This window comes from Ammospiza nelsoni, chromosome 3, assembly GCF_027579445.1.
Source record: "Ammospiza nelsoni isolate bAmmNel1 chromosome 3, bAmmNel1.pri, whole genome shotgun sequence".
NCBI lineage: Eukaryota > Metazoa > Chordata > Aves > Passeriformes > Passerellidae > Ammospiza > Ammospiza nelsoni.
Window position 1 is genome coordinate 70409972 of NC_080635.1, and position 19357 is coordinate 70429328.

At 46.1% G+C, this 19357-nt stretch overlaps 1 protein-coding gene across 1 annotated transcript in view; it reads left to right on the plus strand.

Moving 5' to 3' along the window:
• The first annotated feature begins 427 nt into the window (after positions 1–427).
• The window catches only part of SCML4 (Scm polycomb group protein like 4), a 41288-nt gene continuing 22358 nt past the window's right edge, over positions 428–19357 (plus strand). Inside the window, exons 1-4 of the mRNA XM_059469422.1 lie at positions 428–628; positions 9039–9168; positions 11684–11884; positions 15085–15279. Coding sequence (XP_059325405.1) covers positions 428–628; positions 9039–9168; positions 11684–11884; positions 15085–15279 — 727 coding nt within the window. The remainder of the gene's footprint in view (positions 629–9038; positions 9169–11683; positions 11885–15084; positions 15280–19357) is intronic.

A 19357-nucleotide genomic window follows, 5' to 3' on the forward strand; every position in this document is an offset into this window, starting at 1 on the left:
CATTACTCCAAAACCCCTCTGACTGATGGCTGCAAGATCAAGCCTTCATCACACCTATCTGCAGGATGCAGGGTCGAGGTGGTATCCCCAAGGTTGTGGGATTCACCTCTTGGACATCTGCAATAGAAGCCTCACCACCTGAGCAACTCTCCCTACTGTACTCATGGTCAGGAGAGGGAAATGGGAAAAATAGGGGTTTTGTGGTCAGGTGAAGATAAGGCTGTGGTCAGGTGAATCCCACCCAAGGTCATACATCTGTGGTGTGTTTCTTGCTGCTTTGTGAGCAATGGTAAGAGGGAAAATGACAGCATCGAGAAAACTGCCTTGGGATAAAAGAAAAACCAAAAACCTAAAATGAAAATTAAATAAAGAGTTGGTTTGCTTTTTTTTTTTTTTTTTTTTTTTTTTTTTGGTCTCCTTAGGGCAGATGAGCCACCCACCGTGCCTGGACCCCAGCCTGGCTGCTGGGGAGATGCAGTCCCCCAGGATGGCAGGGAAGAAGCGAGGGCGGCCCCCGCTCCAGCCAGCACCCATCAAAATGGCTGTTCACAACCTCTTCTCAGCGCCTGCCAGTGCTCTGCCAGGCATGAAGATCCCAAAGAAGAGAGGGAGAAAACCTGGGCACAAGGTAGAAGCATGGCTTTCACATTCCTTCTCCACCTCCTGGTGGTCTTCATGCATTTTCTTCTGGAATTTCAGCTGAAATGCAGGAACAGAGGAAAAGTTGTGCAAGTCAGGGGCAGAGCAATGCAAAGAAAAAGAAAAAACAAACAAAAAAAAAAAAAAAAAAAAAAAAACCAAAAAAAACCCCAAACCAAACCAAACCAAAACAAAAGAGAAGATGGTTTCTCTTCTACCTGAGCTGGTGAAAAAAATCACAGAATCATAAAGTATTCTAAGTTGAAGGCGATCCATCAGGATCATTAAGCCCAGCTCCTGGTCCTGCATAGGACATCCCAAGAACCACACCATGTGTGTTTTCCCAAAGGTTAAAGTTATTTTAATTTGGTCTGTTTGAAAATGTTTTCCACAGTGGTGTGTGGGATGGTTGCACACCTTTGGGGAAGGGTTTCTCATTTTTCATTTTCCTCTCTCTCACTTATGGTGATTAGAAATTGAACAAACTGAACAGAGAAGGAAAGCAATACAGAGAAGGAGAGTGGAAATAAAGGGAGGGGGAGGGAGAAAAGGTACTTTCCAAAGGAAAAAAGAAAAGAGGGGCATTTGAGAAAAATAATGGTATTTCACTTTATTTGTCTGCTCCCTGCCCAGCTCTCTGTGCAGCCCTGGGGCAAAGGCAGAACTAAAGAAAGCCAGGAGTCCTTAGTGCCTTAAGCCCTTCTGCTGCTGCTGCTGGGCTGGGTCTCTCCCACCACACTTGCAGTGGGCTCAGCACCAGTGGGAGCAGTGCCACTGTGATGCCTCACACCAGGCAAAAATGGGACTGTGATGGTTAGGGAAGGAGAATTTGTTCTGGGGAGTGAAATTGAGCCACAGCTTAGTAAGGGGTCTTGTGTGTTCAGCAGATTGCTCTGTTAATCTCTCTGTCTCCGTCCCCAGCCAGCTCGGGGCTCTGTGCATGTTTGCCATGCCTGTTCCTTGTTTTCAATGGGCACTGGCACAGACATGCAGAGTGCTGCACAAGGAGGGCAAATTGCAGACTGTTGGAAAATCAGAGCTGCTTGGGTTTGTGGTTTCAAGACAGAAAAGCAAATAAAACCATCAGGGTATGCACAAGGCTGACGCAGCCTTCCTGGAGAAGGTCTTGTCTGGGGTGTTGCCTGGCTCTTCCATGGAGCTCTCCTGGTTCATAGCAGGCAACGACATCCCATGCATGGTGCTGCTGGCTGAGCTCTGGACACAGGGACCAACTGTTTGATTGCTGTGAGCCTTGGACTTGAGCTTAATCTAGAGCAGGCTACCCTCATCTTTACCTTTCTCTCCTTTCCCCTAATCTCTGTCTAACAGTACTCCAAAATAGAACTCCAAGCTAAGACTGGGACAAATATTCAAGTGTTTTGTAAAATGTGGGATATGGAAATACTTTTTATTTTTTCACTTCCATATCAGGATAAAACTCCAGGATGGAAATATCTGAATTGCTTTACTAGAGGTATTTCTTATATCAAGTTTATTATATATCATATTTATTTCAAGTAATTTAGTTATTATCAGTAAATGGGTGACTTGCAGACTCTTCAGATCAAAACCATCCAGTCTGGACAATAATACTTTGGAGATGTGCTGAAATTGGGTCTTTGAGGTTTGAGATTTAGTGATTTGCCAAATACAACAATGACCTAGTATACAGGGTTTTTCAGACCCTGTCCCTTCTGTCCCTGCTTGTCTTGGTGACCCCAACTTCTTGCTCATGCATTTGCATTTGATTTGTAATTTGACCAAAAAAAATGCTGAGGAATATGTTCCATGCTATCCCAAATGTACCCATCCACCTGGAAAAAAGTCTTTCACCAATCACCACACATATATAAAGGGGAGAAGTGGTAGACTTAAATTCCTGAAAATGCTGCAGTAACACTGTGCTTTGGACCTACGTGGCCGAGCATTTGATTGCTGTGTCCCCCACTTCTTCCAAAGGGACACTTTATCCCTGCTGGGTACCACACATTCCTCCTCTTTGTCCCCAGGCACTTGGTGAGGAGGCAACAGCATTCCTCCTTCAGCAGTGTATCTGAGATAGGCTCCTTCTTGGTGAGCATGGCACATAACAAGGCATCCTTTTATATCCAGTGGCTCAGGTGGATGGGGCTGACACTGATGAGCTGCAGCACCCATGGCACTTGGCCTGGTTGATTTGAGCTGTAGGATTCACACACCAAAGCAATGTTTTCCATGAGGCGCCTTTGTACGTTGTGTGCTCAGCTGAAGTGAGCCCCTCTCCATCCAAAGCACTTCCTCAGCCTGAGTCAAAAATTACATTTTTTGATGGGGAACTCTAGCTTGATTTAATTAGCTCGATAATTGTATGAGTTTCAGATACCACAGGACTTAAATTCATTTTAAAAAATGACTCCCTGCCCAAATGGCAGACGACCAAATTCTTTATAGCAGCCAGAGAGCTGAATTGTTACAGAACAGATGGAAAAATACTTCTGAATTTTTAAGAAACTCGGAATTTACAGCCTAGATTTAAATTTATTTTGACCAAGATGTGAATAACAGGCATTTTCAATCACATGCTCTTTATAGACAGGTGACCCATTGCCTGTTTTCACTGATATTAAAGGAAATATCTATGTCTTCCTGAAATGACATTTCATCACACTTCATCACCAAGAAAAGTCCTTTCTTTGCTATCCTGTTTATTTTTTCACAGCTTTGGCTATAAAATTTCATCAGCTGTTTTTCCAAAAAACGTTTTGTACCTTATGTGGAGCTATTTGCCATAAAATGTTACATTTCTCCAAAATACAATATTCTTTCTGATTGTCTAAATCTCTGGGAAAAAGCCTATTCTGGCAGCCAGGGGAGGAGGTTAGTCGATGGATGGGTTTTATTTCTGTGGCTGTGAGTGAGAGCAGCCCTGAAGAGCTGCCTGGGAAGGCTGTAAGAGGGAAGGGTTTGTTAGCACCCTGCAGGGATTTGCCCTGTCAGAGGACATGGAGGGATACGCATGGGGCAGCACTGCAGCACACACCACCACACTCTGTCCCTCCCAGAGGGCAGCAAAGCCATGGCAGCCTTTGAGCAGCTCGAGGGCAGCTTGTCCCTCTGTGCAACCAGTGCAGCTCCCACCTGGGGAGGTGGCCCCAGCCCAGCCATCAGCCAGGTGGGGTGGGCAGCGAGTGTCACACGTGTGGAGTGACAGCTCCATTACGGGGCACAGGTTACCCTGCTGCCCTAGGAGTCAATACTAATGATGACAAATAAGCAGTCAGGATTTGGATGCATTGGGAATGAGATTGCACAGGCAACCTTAAAGTGTCCTGTTTATTCACCTGTCCTGTGATACAGCCTTGGATTTCAAGGTTGTATATCCTCCTGTCAAGGTTACCTGCCTCATTCTCTGTGAAACGCTGATGGGATGTAGGAGGCTGTGTGCAGACTCGCTTGCATCATTTGCTGTGCAGAAGGAAGTTATTGCATAACACAAGGAAAGGTGGGAAAGACCTTGGACTGTGTTTGCCTTTGCCAGCTGACCTCCTCTCTCACCCTCAGTGACTGGGCTTGTGCTATGAGTGTCCTCACTCACAGCCAAATGCACAGAGCCACGGACCCCAAAACATGTGCTCAGAAGCTCTGTGCTTCCCTGGTGTATGTTTAATGGCAACCTTCTGTCCAGCCATCAGAAATCCACCTGGCAGGACCAGGCTGGCTCAGACACTCACCTTAGTGCACATTTGCAGGGGCTGGAGATGGTTCTCTCTCTGGCAGCAAAAGCTCTCATTGCCAGGAGGTGCCTCTGCCCTCTGGAAGGACAAAGACCCACGGGGATGGGGTGAATCCCAGCCTTTTCTAGCAATTCTTTTTTCAGGACAAGGGACAACTGGTACAATGGAACAGGAAGCCATAAAAATGAGAATCTGCATCTAAATAGTTTAAGAAAACTGCAGGGAAATTGTATTGAGGTTCATCATGTTACTTTCCCATGTATTATACAAGCTGGCAGAGATCTTCAGAAAGAAAAAAAAAGTTGCCTGGCAAATGTTCTTTACCCTCTTTCATTTTTTTGATGGGGAATGACATAAATACCAGTTAGATGAATCCAGGCTTCTCTGAAGAGGTGTGCAGATTGTAATAAAAACTCCAGGACTCAGGAGAGTCCCCAGCCACTGCATACTCAAACTTGTAGCCATCATCAATGGCACAAAAGCCCACTCTCTCTGCATCTAATTCATGGTGACTTTGAGAAAGTAGACACATTTATTTCCTACCCAAAATCCCTGTTCATCTTTCCCTGATCCCATTTCCATGTAGAAAGCCCATAAGAGTGGGGGGTTGGTTGTAGATCTTGTTTTAAAGCGACCACTTTTACATCTCATGCTGTACATATTAAAACTCACAACATTTGATAGTCAAAAGTTGATTCCAATGCCTTACCACAAGGATTTCCCAATGTGCTCTGACAAATTTCCTCTGTCTCTTTTTCTCCTTCTCTTTCCCTCTTCTTCACTGCTTTTTTTGACTCTCACACATATGTGCTTTCTACTGGCAAGCTCTCAGTCAGTCAGCTGGTGGTTGGGTTGGCTTTTCCATAGAGAAGACTCAGTCCAAGAAAAGACATCTTTAAGTGGAATACTTTGAGATTTACCCTTCATTATATTGAGGGACTACTCAGGATTTCAATGGCCAGGAGGCAGCTAAACTGTTGTTTGCTTAATGTTCCATCTCTTGCACTAATCACACATTGTTTCATTTTGATTTAACAAAGGCCAGTTCTCTACTACCCCTAATAAAATGACATTTATCTCTACCCAGAGGCTGTAGAGCACATTTTCTTGCAATTAATTTTGCAGTAAATTATTCACTAAAACAGGGGGGTTTCCACAAACAAATAAAGGGGCTTCCACACAACAGAGTTTACACGAGCCTTGCTCTCTGCTCTTTTGCTCTTGAATGTAAGCCTGCCTGGGCCTCCAAGATCTAGGAGGAGAAAAAGGTCTGATGATGCTGGTGAGGCAGTGCACAGCGTTGGTGGGGCAGCACACACTTACGAGGCTCAGGGGCTGAAGAGGGGACTTTTGTGCCTCTGTTTGGGACCACAGGAACGTGAGCCAGTAAGGATATTAGGGAGCCAACATGTAAGTGAAGCAGAATTTGTCAGGTGTACTCTCTCAAAAATAGTATCCATATAGAGAAATGTAAGAGTGAGAGCATACAAGTGTTGCTGGAGCCTGTCCAGAGAAGGACAACAAAGCCAGTGAAGGTCTGGAGCATCAGTCTTATGAGGAGCAGCTGAGGGAGCTGGGGGTGTTTAGCCTGGAGAAAAGGAGGTTCGGGGGAGACCTTTTCAATCTCTACAGCCACCTGGCAGGAGGGTGTAGCTCTCTTCTCCCAGACAACCAGCAATAGGGAAAAGGTAAATGGCCTCAAGTTGTGCTAGGGGAGGTTTAGATTGTATATTTGGAAAAAATAAATCTTTACTAAAAGGGTGTTCAAGCAAAGGGAACAAAGGGAATGGTGGAATCACTGTACCTGGAAGTGTTCAAAAGATATGTAGGTGTTTAGGGACATGGTATAGTAGTGGTCCTGGCAATGTTAGGAAATGATCAGATTCGATGATCTAAGCAGTTTTTTCCAACCTAAATGCTTTTGTGATTCTATATCTGCACATCTCTCTATAAACACATATATTTTATATAATAAATACAGAGTGCGTACAAATGCACATATGTACATTTACATTCTTTGTGTATGTGTGTGTATATATATGTGTGATCAAAAAGAAGCCCAGAATCCTAACATAGGGGCTACCCAAAGTTTCACCTTGCCAGCCCACTTTGCCATAGAAAACTGAATAATCGACTTATTGCTTTAGAATGTAATAAATCATGCTGCTTCTCACCTTCTTAGATGGAATAAATCCCAAACTGGATGGAGACCTTGATTTTTGAAATTCTATTCTCTTCCCATTCAAAAGTAAAGCTTTTGATACTGTCTCTCACAGTATCCTTCTGGACAAAATGTCAGGCACACAGCTGGATAAACACATCATGCCATGGGTGAGCAACTGGCTCACCAGTCAGGCACAAAGGATTACAGGGAATGGGGTGACATTGGACTGGTGACCTGTCACTGATGGGTTTCCCACAGGGCTCCATCCCAAGCCCTGTGCTCTTCAACATCTCCATAAATGACTCGGATGCAGGACTGGAAGGACACTAAGCGAGGTCACAAATGATGAAAAACTGGGAGGAGCTGTTGCTTCCTTCCAGGGCAGGGAGGCCCAGGAGAGAGACCTTGACAAATCAGAGGATTGGGCAATCACCAACCATATGAATTTTAATGAGGGAAAGTGCTGGATACTGCACCTCGGATGGATACACGGAAAGATTGGGCAATGAGAGGCTGGGAATCAGTGCTGTGGAAAGGGACCTGGGGGTCCTGGTTGATGACAAGTGGAACATGAGTCAGCAGTGCCCTGGCAGCCAGGAGGGCAGTGGTGTCCTGGGGGCACCAGGCTCAGCATCACCAGCCAGGCAAGGGAAGGGATTGTCCTGCTCTGCTCTGCACTGAGGCGGCCTCACCTCCAGTGCTGGGTGATGTTCTGGGCACCACAATATAAAAAGATATTAAACGATTGGAGAGCATCTAAAGGAGAACAACAAAGATGGTGAAGGGCCTTGAGGTGGAGACATATGAGGAACAGCTGAGGTGACTTGGTTTGTTCAGCCTGGAGGAGACTGAAGGGACACCTCATTGAAGTCTACAGTTTCCTCATGAGGGGAAAAGGAGGGGCAGACACTGATCTCTTCTCTTTGGCGAGCAGCAACAGGACCTGAGGGAATGGCATGAAGTGGTGTCAGGGAAGATTTAAGTTAGATATAAGGAAAAGGTTCTTCACCCAGAGGGTGGTTGGGCACAAGAACAGGCTCCCCAAGGAAGTAAGCATCGAGCCTGACAGAGTTCAAAAGGATTTGGACAATGCTCTCACGCACAGGGTGTGACTCTTGGAGATGGTCCTGTGGAGGGCCTTGATGATCTTTGTGGGTCCCTTCCAACTCAGCATAGTCAGTGATTCTGTGAAAACAAACTGACAGCACTTTGTTGCTGATCATTATTGATCCCAATCTGAAGGCAAGACAACTCTGCAAAAACAAGACAACACAGGCAAGTGAGAAATGGCACTAACCAGGGGCCAGTTCAGGGTCCCTCATACTGTACAACTGCCATACAGCAGGAGGTCAAATCCACAGCTTGTCCCAGATCTACTTATTTATTATTTTTCCCCCTTTCAGACTGAAAACAAAAGGATTTAGCCTGCCCCAGGGGAGGTGGTGGTAAAAACTAACTTAGATCTTCCTAAGTCCTACATGCTTTCCTCTCCTTTCCCCAGCTTTCTAGTTTTATCATTATACTGAAACAGTGACAATTATTTTAGACATTTGTAATTCCTAGTCAGGGACAGCAAAGGTCTTCATCCAAAGCAACTTCTACTCTCCATCCGGGATTGCTCAAGGTTTGATTTGGACGCAGTTGTCTGACTTCATTTCTACCTAAAATATACTTTCTACGTTGTCCATTGAAACACAACAAAAGGAAATAAATACCTCTCAGAAGAACATTTTGCTGTAGGATGTGTAAATATATAAACCAGCAAGCTTTGGGCTTGGTTCTCTGCTTTCCCCCTACTTCCCTTCTCACCAAAAGAAAAACGAGAGTGGTACCTTCAGGTCACATCCATCACTTCAGTCCTTTTTAAATATGAGGACCTGATCATCATTTGACTGGTGAGATGTTGTCATGTACTGGCAGCATAAAGACATAGTGATACTGCACCACAAATTCACATCATGCTTCTCTTTTCCAAGCTGGGCTGCAGGTTGCAAAGCTCACTGGGTGCAGCAGCGCAGCAGTTTGCATTTACTAGCTGGTAATAGCACAGTCTGGACCACAGTGTGAGCTTATTTACATGGGTGTCAGCCCAGAGTAGCCTCTTGGTGCCACTGGATTTATACAAGATTTACAGCTCTGCAACCAAGAGCAGAATTTGGCCCTAAATTATGATGCAGTTAAAGACCCCCTTTTTCTGAGCTGTGGAGCATTGTTTACACCCGCATGAAATGGCTCATAAAATGCCATTGCACTGATTTGTTGGAGTGTTAGGCTCAATTTGCTCAGGTGTAAATAACTACCCGGTGGGTGGCATAATATTTGCATCCTGTAGCTTAAGGCATTGCTGTCTGCAGCAAATCAGTCAGGCTTCAGGCTCCAGTATCCTCCTGGGAGCAGGATGGATCTTCTGGCCTGGAGAAAGTGATGCAATAGCAGATTGCTAATGAGTGGGAGTTCATGGGACGTGACATCCATAGAATAAAATTGGAATATCTTGTGTATACTTTCATTATTTTCTGCAGCTGAAATCTCGTGTCCTGATGACTCCTTTAGCAATCTCTCCGCCGAGGAGCACGCCGGAGCCGGATATCAGCTCAATCCCCCAGGATGCAGCCACGGTACCCGACTCAGACACCCCACAGGCTCTCACAGGTACTCAGCCTCAAGTGCTCCTTGGGCAAGTGGTGAGCAGGAGCCACGAGCTGACAGCCAGATGTCACAGCCAGATGCTGGGCTTTCCAGAGCAGGGGGAGCTCATGAAAATGGGGTGTTTGCAGATTAGTCTAGCGACCAGTGACAAGGAGCAGAGTTATCCTGCAAGATTGTATTTTGACTGCTGTGTGTCAAGTTTAGTGGATATGTCAGTCCCCTTGCTCTTGAAATGTGAACATCAAAAACCAATGAATGCTCCATTTTATACCTAACATTTTCATCCCATCTAATATGTTGCAGTGATCAACCTAAATCCCTGTGTGAACATGAAGCATCTGTTACAGCTGTGGGGAGAAGAATGGGAGGAGCCATGGTCTGACTGTAGGCGGGGCTGCCAGCACAAAAACCCCAATGCCTTATCACAGCAGCAGGCATCGTCATTTCCAAATCTAGTCAGAAAACACGGTCTTACTCCCTCTTTTTGTTTATATTACCAAAAGTAACATAGGTCAAGGCTTTTAAACAGATGTAAATAAGAAGAAAATCAACAAGACAGCTGATTTACCCTGAGATTTCAGCAGAGAAATGGATTAGATAACATTAGAATCTAAACACAACACATAAATCCCATTATTTCTTAGCTGGGATGCACAGAGGAGAAGTTTTCCATCTGCTCTGGTGGCAGAATGATACTAAACCCAGCAACAACAACAATAATATATTTTATTCTCGTTTATCCCTTCACATGCAAAGTCTGCAAAGCGCTTGGCAAACAGCAGCTGAGTGGGTGGAAGTGCCCTGAGAGGCTGTGCCCAAGGCTGCTTTTGGAGCAGGACAGGGAGGCACAGTCCTGCAGCCCTGCCAGGCCACCAGGGTGGCTCCAAAGGCTCCGTGGGTCATTTCAGGCAGTGCCCCACACCTCGGTCAGCCCACAATCCTCATGCCACTGGCACCTTTCCTCCCTACAGAGCATGCAGGTTGCCACCAGAGTGGGCCTGCCAGGAGGTGAAGGGAAGCTCAAGCCAGCTTTTATCTCCCTCTCTGCTTCAGAAGGACTGTAGGGATCCTGATCTGCAGTGGGGGACTCAGCACATTGCCTGCAAGCTGCAGAGTCCCTCCCACAGCTGAGCCCCGACAAAACCAGTGGATTGTCACACAGAGACCACACTCTACAGATTTGTCAAGGTGTGGCACTCTGGGAAAGCTGCACTCTGACATCTCCCTGCAATTCCTGCATGCTGCTGCCATATTTTCAGTGTACTATCCCTTTGTTTGTTTGGCACTTGGAAGCTGTGAAGCACTGTAATGATAAGTATGATTGGTATTATCCCTCTGTTTACCCTGGATGTACGGCTTGAGCCCCTTCTGCTAGTCCCTGCAAGATGGGGGAGCAGAGTGCACTGTGACAGTTGCACTAGATTTTCATTATGGTGATGCAAACTGTAAATTATTTCCAACTTTACACAGCTGTCATCATGTCCTCCACTCTGCTTGATGGGGTTTTTTTGTCACATATCTGATTTCTGTCAGAAGATAATGTTATATTGTTTGAGAGATGACAGGTCGAGCACACTCAGCCAGCTATTATAATATGTCTCACTTTAGCCTGACTTCAGGCTGTGTCTTAGTCGCCCTTAGTTACCCAGCTCTATCCCTGCTTCCCCTGAGATGCAGTTAGCCTCAGCCAAGCTTAAAATAAGTTCACAGTAGTGAGGAGAACGCTCAGTTTTTGGCTATTGCTGGCAGGCCTGATGGCATGTAGAAAAACTGCCTTTGCAGATTATGAGAGGGGGTGTGCAGGGCTTGGCTGTGGAGAGGCTGGGGCAGACTCCCTCAGGGACCCCTCTGCAGCACAGACACGTTGTTGCAGTCCCAAAATGTAGCTCTGCACGCCATGTACACTTTCCCTCAACTTAATGCAGTTTGTAGAGTGTTAGGTTGGTCATGGAGAGTTAGGAAGCTCCCAAAGACCAGATTTCTGCCATGGCACTGTGCAGCAAAACCCTCCAGAAATTACAGCTGCGTTTGAAGAAGGAATCATCCAAAGGCTTTACAAAAGTCATCTCAGAGCAGTGCTTCTCATAGCAGCTCTCAATGAACCAGTCTAAAAACAAAGGAAAAAAATAATCTGAAAACACACCTCAGGCTGGCATTCCCTCCTTGCTGTGAAGTCACCACTGCTAGTCACTGTCCTGCACTCCCAAAACATTTTTCTGGTCACAAGTTGCATGGACAAAGTGGACTCAAGACAGCAAACCCTAGGCATATATAGGAGCTTTTTGAGATGTATGTAGCTTATCCTAGCCTGTGACACTGAGCTAGACCTAAACTCAGCTTGCTTTGCTCTGGCAATGGGTCATTAGCACAAGGAAGTCTGGCTCTGCCATCACAAGTGACAACAATTCACCAGTGAAGGAAGAACTTGGGAAATGAATAGAAATGTAGAATGCTAGCATTTCCTAGGATGCTCCCAGGACTGTTTTGCAATAACCTTGTTGGCCTTTTATGTTTACAGTCTGCATTTATGTCAACAAGCAAGCGAACCTGGGGCCGTACCTGGACAGGAGAAAGGTGCAGCAGCTGCCGGAGCACTTTGGCCCCGAGCGGCCGTCGGCAGCCCTGCAGCAGGCAGTGCAAGCCTGCATCGACTGTGCCCTCCAGCAAAAGGTGGTCTTCTCCCTCCTCAGGCAGGGCTACGGGGGAGAGATGGTGTCAGGTAAGGGGTTTGTGCACAGTAGGGAAGTGCTTAATATGCTCCCTAATCCTGACTGCCCTGGATGTCCTGTTCCCATCAGTGGGATGGCAACCAGCTCTGAATATCACTTATGCCTTTGCAAAATGAGCTGCTTGCAGGAATCACCTCAGAGTCAGATGAAAGAATGTTGGTAAGGGGTATTGCAGTGGTGATTCAGGTGAGGAATGTGCACTCCAGAGTGTGCCTCTTACCACTCTTTGGAACAGTGCTGAGGCCAGGGCTGAGAGCTGTTTCCATGCAGCTGTTCAAGCATGGGCAGCAATGCCAGCCCACTTCATGACGCACATTGCTACCACAAGTACACATGCATGCCTCGTGTGATGAGGGTGGCAGAACTCTGGAACAGGTTGTCCAGAGAACAATGGATGGATGCCCCAAACTCAGATGCCCCAAGCTCAAATATATTCAAGGTCAGACTGGATGTGTATTGGAGCAATCTGAGCTAGCTGAAGATGTCCCTGGTCATTGCAGGAGGGTTGGACTAAGTGACCTGTAAAGGTCCCTTCCAGCTGAAATCTTTATATAACTTGATGATTCTGTCTTTCACAAAAGGACAATTTTAATGGAGTTTAGCTGCCCTGCCTGCAGCTCATGGGCCAAACCTGCTGTCTGCTGCAGGAATTGCAAAAGTCCCACAGCAATTCCCCATGCAGCAGGACTGCACAGAGTCTACACAAATATATCAGAGAGAATCAAAGACCAAGGGGAGCTTCCCAGCAGCTCCTTGTCTTCCTGCAGTGGCACTTCTTGCTGTGTCCTGATGAAACTCCCATGTCCCCCAATGAAAATCCCATGTCCCACAATGAATCCCCTGGCCTGGTTCTCAGTGTGAATGTGAACTTTTCTTCTATCACAGTAAGAGTTTTGTGTCACAACATTCTTTTGGCATATGGGGATGCAGTGGGAGCAAAACAATGATGGGAATAGGGGATCAGCACTCTCCAATGAGCTGCTGCAGATGAGTCAGGCACAGACACAAAGCCAAGGATTGCAAGTCCAATCAGTTTCACAGGGACTGCAGATGCTCAGCTGTGCCACTGGGACCTTCTTGTGTGGGAGCCCAAGCTCTAGCCCTCTGTGCAGCATATAAATCTTGCTTCTTTCCTCTCCTCAAGTTCTCTGTAATCACAGGTGTGCCTTCCCTAAGGGACGCCAAAAATACTCTGAGAATGATCCAGACTTGTTCACAGAAACACAAGACTGAATCAATTCAGTGCAAAGTTTCATTTTTGCCTAGTTTTGTGCTGCATATATGACTTTCATTAGAATCAGGAGAGTCATATTATGCACCAAGCCTGCCAAAATCCCTGGTCTCAGCTCCTCTGAGCTGGCTCAGCTTCAACTTCACCTGAACTAAAAGCACCTGGTCAACATTTCTCCCAATTTCATGGTTCTTCTAGTCATCAAAGAGGGGTGAATGGCCTCCTAGTCATGGTGTGGCTCTGTAATTGCACTTCACTCCCAGCAGTGCAGATGAGTTTTGTCAGAGGCTTTCCAATCTTCCCATGGCTTGGCTCACAGATGCTCAACCAGCTGTGGAGCATGATCCCTCACAGCAGCTCAGGCCAACAGGAAATCTCTGAAGTTATCCCCAAAATTATAAGTCTAATGTTGCAATTTTTTCTTGTTAGTAGTGATGGGAGCTAAACTATAGGATTGGGAAAGAACCTTCCAGGTGGAAGACTTCAGGCAGCTATATCATGCTGTCCTCCCTACAAATCTGTTGAAATTGAATGTGTCTTGCTACAACTGATCCTGGTGGATCTGTTTTGACCCCTCCACCCCTCCCATGGTTTTTATGCCCTTTTTTTGATTCCTGGGTAAGTATGCCCCCATGACAAGCTTATGCAGGAATTTTAATTGCCCTGTTCTTACCCTTAAATGTATTTGTAAGAGAGCCACCCCCATCTTGCTAGGCTGAAATACACAGTTCCTTTCAGGTGAGGAAGATAACTGCACCAGTGAAAGGAGTGCAGGCGTCTTGCACAGTCCCACATAGGAGGATGGTGGTGGCTGCAATACCACAGGAAAAATTTATGTTCCCCAAACACCAATGCAGTCTGCCTGTGCACTTCTGCAAGTGTGAATTCCCTCTTCTTCAGCCTGTATGACCAAGATGATATCCATCAATCTATCTCAGGTTTCTCCAGAACTTTGTATAGTGCTTTTAACACTCCTGGAAATGTTTTGTTCCACACCTTCTAGAAATATATCTGAGTTTTTCATGACTCTGTCACCTTGCTGTTTTATGGGCATCTGGTAAGCCTGCATTATCATTTCTTGTCCCACCGGGTTGTTTTGAGCCTCTTCAAAGAGTTACGGATTTCTAAACATTTTGTATGTTTGTTTTCCAGATTTTTTTTCACCCATTTTTACTATCACGGAAGTCAAAATCAGTCAACCCTTTCTGTGCAATCTCCCAGGCCTCTTCTCCATTGGTGATGTCTGCCAGATTACAGCATCCACAAAATCTCTTTTGTGCCAGCACAGACTGCTGCTGGCTTCTCTCTGGGACTTGGGGTCTCCTGCCAGCAGACCCTGTTGCCATTTCTTGACCCACCCCTCCTGTGCAATCATTTCCAGTTTAATGCAAGATTTCTCATTCTCTACTGAATTCTGGATTGACCACAACTGCCAACATTCCCTTGCCTATAAAAGCAGTTAACTCAGTAAATAAAGATCAACGATGAAGCTGTTACCTCTCTCTTCAGTACAATCCTGGTACCTTTCATTCCTTCACAACCCTGCCTTTAATTCTTATCTCCCCATTATCATTTATAACCCTGGGTGCTGCTGAAGTCAGCCTACCCATCACTACTGGTGATCACTGCACATCATTTTCTCTGCCCTTCCTTAGAGAAGTATATCATGATAGCTTCCTTCTAATCACACGACACAATTTTCAGGTGGCTGCATATAGTAGAAAGCCTTGCACTGCTGGCCATGCCAGTCAGCATCTTTCAGCCCTCCAGGGGAAAGGTGATCTGGGTCACACAAACTCAGCTGCTTAAGCTCTTCCAGTTTGTTGTGCGCTTCAGGCAGAGTAATTTTGCAAAATATTTTTGACATGCAAATACTTGAGTAAAATTATTTCCCGTGCTGTCATTCCCCCTTCTGCCATGCACCCACAGGTACTGAATTGCTCCTGTTTTGCTTTCCAGTTTCAGCTTCTTTTGAGGGGAAGCAGCATCTCCAGAGCCTGCTGGTAGTGAACAGCATTGGGTACGTGCTGCGCTTCCTGAAGAAGCTGTGTCGCAGCCTGCTGTGTGACAATCTCTTCAGCAACCAGCCCTTCCAGCAGCTCAGTGCCAGCACAGAGAGCCCCGAGGGCTGTGAAAGCACACGGGTGGAGGCAGGTAGGCTGCTTGGTCACCTTGACTCGAGATGTAATCCAGCTGAAGGAATGACTGTCCTTTTTTTGGTGCTGTATTGTATTTGCAGGGTGTCCTGCGGCAGGGAGGAAAGATGAATCTGACTCCATGTTCTTAGAAGGCTAATTTATTATTTTATGATGCTATATTATATAAAAGAATACTAACTAAACTATACTAAAGAATACAGAAAAGATACTTACAGAAGGCTAAGAGATAATAATGAAAACTTGTGACTCTTTCTCCAGAGTCTGACATAGCTTGATCCTGATTGGTCAATGAGTCAAAACAATTCACATGAAACCAATGAATAGGAGAGGGCTGTGTACACACACCTTTTTGTACAAAGAAATCCAACTGCCACTCTTGCACATGGGGGAAGAAAGGCAGGAGCCCAGACTGAAAAGCAGTATTTTACTTTCCTCTCCACTAGGACATTTGCAGCAAGCTGAATTCTTCTGAGAGGTCAAGGGATTTCTGTAGCACCGAGGAGTGCAGCCCAGGAGGCCTGGCATTTGCATTTGCATTTTAATTTGCATGTACATTTGCATTTACTTTCTCACGGCAGGGCTGTGTGTGAGAGAAAGCAATTCCTCAACCAGAGTTTTTACAGTTGCTGTTACACTCTGAGCATCTCCACCCCCACAAAATTCCAATGGAGATCTCCCTGCCACCATCTTCACTGGATCTCCCCAGACACTGAGGATGGCCAAAACATTATTTTTCCTTCAGACTAGACAAGAGATGTGGGTGTAGGCAAAGCTTCTCTCCTGGGTCTCCCACTGTGGGGTGGGGTGTGTGTGTGCTATCAATAGCCCCCCAGAAGCAGCATGGGCTGGGCAGCCTGGGCTAGTCAGGTAGGTTTAAATTAGCCATGAGGAAGAATTCTTCACTGTGAGAGTGGTGAGGGACTGAAACAGGTTGCCTGGAGAAGCTGTAGGTGCTGCATCCCTGGAAGTGTTCAAGGCAGGTTGGATTGAGGCACTGAGGCTATGTTTAATGCTGCATTGCCTAAATCTCCTTCCATCCCCCCAGGAGCCAGCATTTCTCTGCAGCAAGGTCAGCATGGGGGTTCCTCTGCTGCACAGAGCAGAGACAGGGCTTCCTCCCCACAGTGCAGAGACAAGGAGGGCCAGTGATGAGTAGGAGCCCTGCTCCAGTTGGGTCTGTGAGGGCTCCTGTTGGGGTAAAGCTCTCATGGAAGGAGCAGGGCCACAAAAAACACCATAGGAAGTCACACAAAGCAGCCACATTTTTCATTGTTTCTGTTCCCCATCTTGTAATCGAGATGTCTCTTCTTTTAAAATCATGTGCTTTTCAGCCCCTTTGCACCAATGAATCTAATCCAGGTATTGACTTTGGTGCAGTTACCCTTGATTTACACCATCAGAAGGGAGAGGAGAAGCCAGCATCGTGTCCAGCCATATTAATCCACTTACCCCACACAGAAGTCACCTCTTAACCTTGCCCCAGAGCACATGCCCCTAAGCCATAACTCACCTGTGCTCACAGCAAGCTGCCAGATGCTAATGGCTGTGTACAGGCCAGGTGGGATTTGTTGACATATGCACATCTCACTTACAACTGTGTTGTACATGCCCAGGAAGTGCACACTCATCAGGCTGTGCCTAGAGGTGGCCTCTGCAATGAGCCTTGCTGGCTGTGCATCACCCTCCCTGCAGCTGAGCCCCACGCTCTGCCTGCCTTGCCAAGGGCCCTCACCTGTCTCATGCCTCACATGGGACATTGCCCAGGGCTCTTCCTCAGCTGCGAAGGGACCTTCTGGCTCCTGAGAGTGATTTGTGGGAGCAGTTGTGGGATGACTTCCAGGCCTCCTGGGAAATGCCCAGCTTCTGGTCTGCATTACGGCAAATCCTGAGATGTTACCTGTCACCCCAGCACCTGGGTTCAAAGCACCTCTGGACCTGCGCCCCAACATTTTCCATGGGAACAGTAGAGCAATCTGAGCTAAAATGATGGCAAGACCTGGGTGACCTGTGCAGAAAACCCTGTCAAGTGGGACAGGGGCTAAATGATGGGAAGCCAACAGAGATCCTGTAAAGTGTCTCCACTCTGCATTCAGATTTCACCATTTGTCTCACGCTCAGCTGATGGAGGCTTAGATGGCAGCATGTGAAAGTTTCATTTCTAGGACACCTATACACTGTTGACATGCACCTATGAGATATTAGATTATTCTTCAGAGGAAACCATGTTTACTAAAAAACTTCTGATGGTAACCTGGTGGTAGGCACAGAAATGGAAGAAGTTTCTCTCATGTGGGAAGCATTAAGTCTGATAAACATCCACTTTCCTTTTCAGTCAATCCTTTCCTTGCTATTTCTGTCCCAAACCTTGGGTTTTGACTATTTTGTGCCGTGAGACAGTTGAAGTCTCCACATATAGCACAGCTGCATGTGGCTGCAGCAAAACTTTATGCAAGAACTTTGGTGGCCACACTGTATTTTACTTACCACAGGGGAAGTGGTAAAGTCTGTAAATAAGGTCCCTAGGCTGCTTTGCTCCCCATGGCCGAGTCAAATTTGGAACCATACGGAGTTCCCTTCCACTATCCACAGGAGAACAGCTTCTCTTCTGGTGGCACTGGCTGGAAGTAGGGATCTACATGGAGCAGAAGCACAGCAGGATGCTAGTGCCCCTGTCTGTAGGAAGGTGGGCTCTTCCTATCCACAAGCCCTCGAAAAGCTGGTATGACAAGCACAATATCAATGCACAATAGGAGTGTGACTAAGTAGGCAAGACACTGGCCTGGGAACTGGATTTTTATAAGAGACTTTGCTATTGATTATGTGGGCAAGCCACTCTTCCCTGCTGTGCCTTTATTTGAGCATGTGTCAAAGGAGGGCAATAATTCTTGACAACATGTGCAAAGCTCTTCTAAAACAGCTAGGAAAAAAGGAATAATATGATGGAAAACCACATATTATTACAATCAATATTTTCTGTTGCAAACACCAAATAAACAGCAGCTCAGAATTTTCAAGTCCTGAGAGAGTAAGAAAAATGCTGTCTTTCCCCTTTCTAGTACCATGGCTTGTTTAATCTTGTCTTGTTGCATGCTATGAGGAACAGCACTCCTGGCTTCTCAGCACACTCAGAATAAATGACTTTTATGGCTATCAATAGCTTCAGTGCTCCTCAGCATTTAATTACCTGCAAAGGCCATTTATTGCCTCATATATTCCTCTACCATGATCATTATCTTTTAAACAATAAATAAAACATTAAGGTCAGTCTTAAAGAGGGAGCAGAGACATCCAGCCACAACAAAGTATAATATAAAAAGTTTATATGGTCTTTGAGGCTTTTGGATTGATGGCAGAGCCTGCAGTACAGTTGAGAAAGGCTGGGATAGCCTTCCTTCCTTCCTTCCTTCCTTCCTTCCTTCCTTCCTTCCTTCCTTCCTTCCTTCCTTCCTTCCTTCCTTCCTTCCTTCCTTCCTTCCTTCCTTCCTTCCTTCCTTCCTTCCTTCCTTCCTTCCTTCCTTCCTTCCTTCCTTCCTTCCTTCCTTCCTTCCTTCCTTCCTTCCTTCCTTCCTTCCTTCCTTCCTTCCTTCCTTCCTTCCTTCCTTCCTTCCTTCCTTCCTTCCTTCCTTCCTTCCTTCCTTCCTTCCTTCCTTCCTTCCTTCCTTCCTTCCTTCCTTCCTTCCTTCCTTCCTTCCTTCCTTCCTTCCTTCCTTCCTTCCTTCCTTCCTTCCTTCCTTCCTTCCTTCCTTCCTTCCACTGCATTCTCCCTCCCCACCTGACATACCTGCCCACAAGGCAAGGCATCCAACCAAGGACCCTGGTGCTGAGGTCCTGATGCACACTAAGTAGCAAATCCTGGCAGAAAGAAAAATAAGAGATGGATGGAAGAGAGAAAATTCAGCCGTGATGTTTTTTTGCCTGGACTCTATAGAATTGGCAGAATTGGATAAATTGAACTTTCTGACTTTTAAGTTGTGAGATTATTGTTTGCTAACTCACAAATGAAGACTCTTTTCCTTTAAGTTTATGAAACTGTATCTCTTTGTGGATGCTAAGCAATGGAGCTGTAAGCAGAC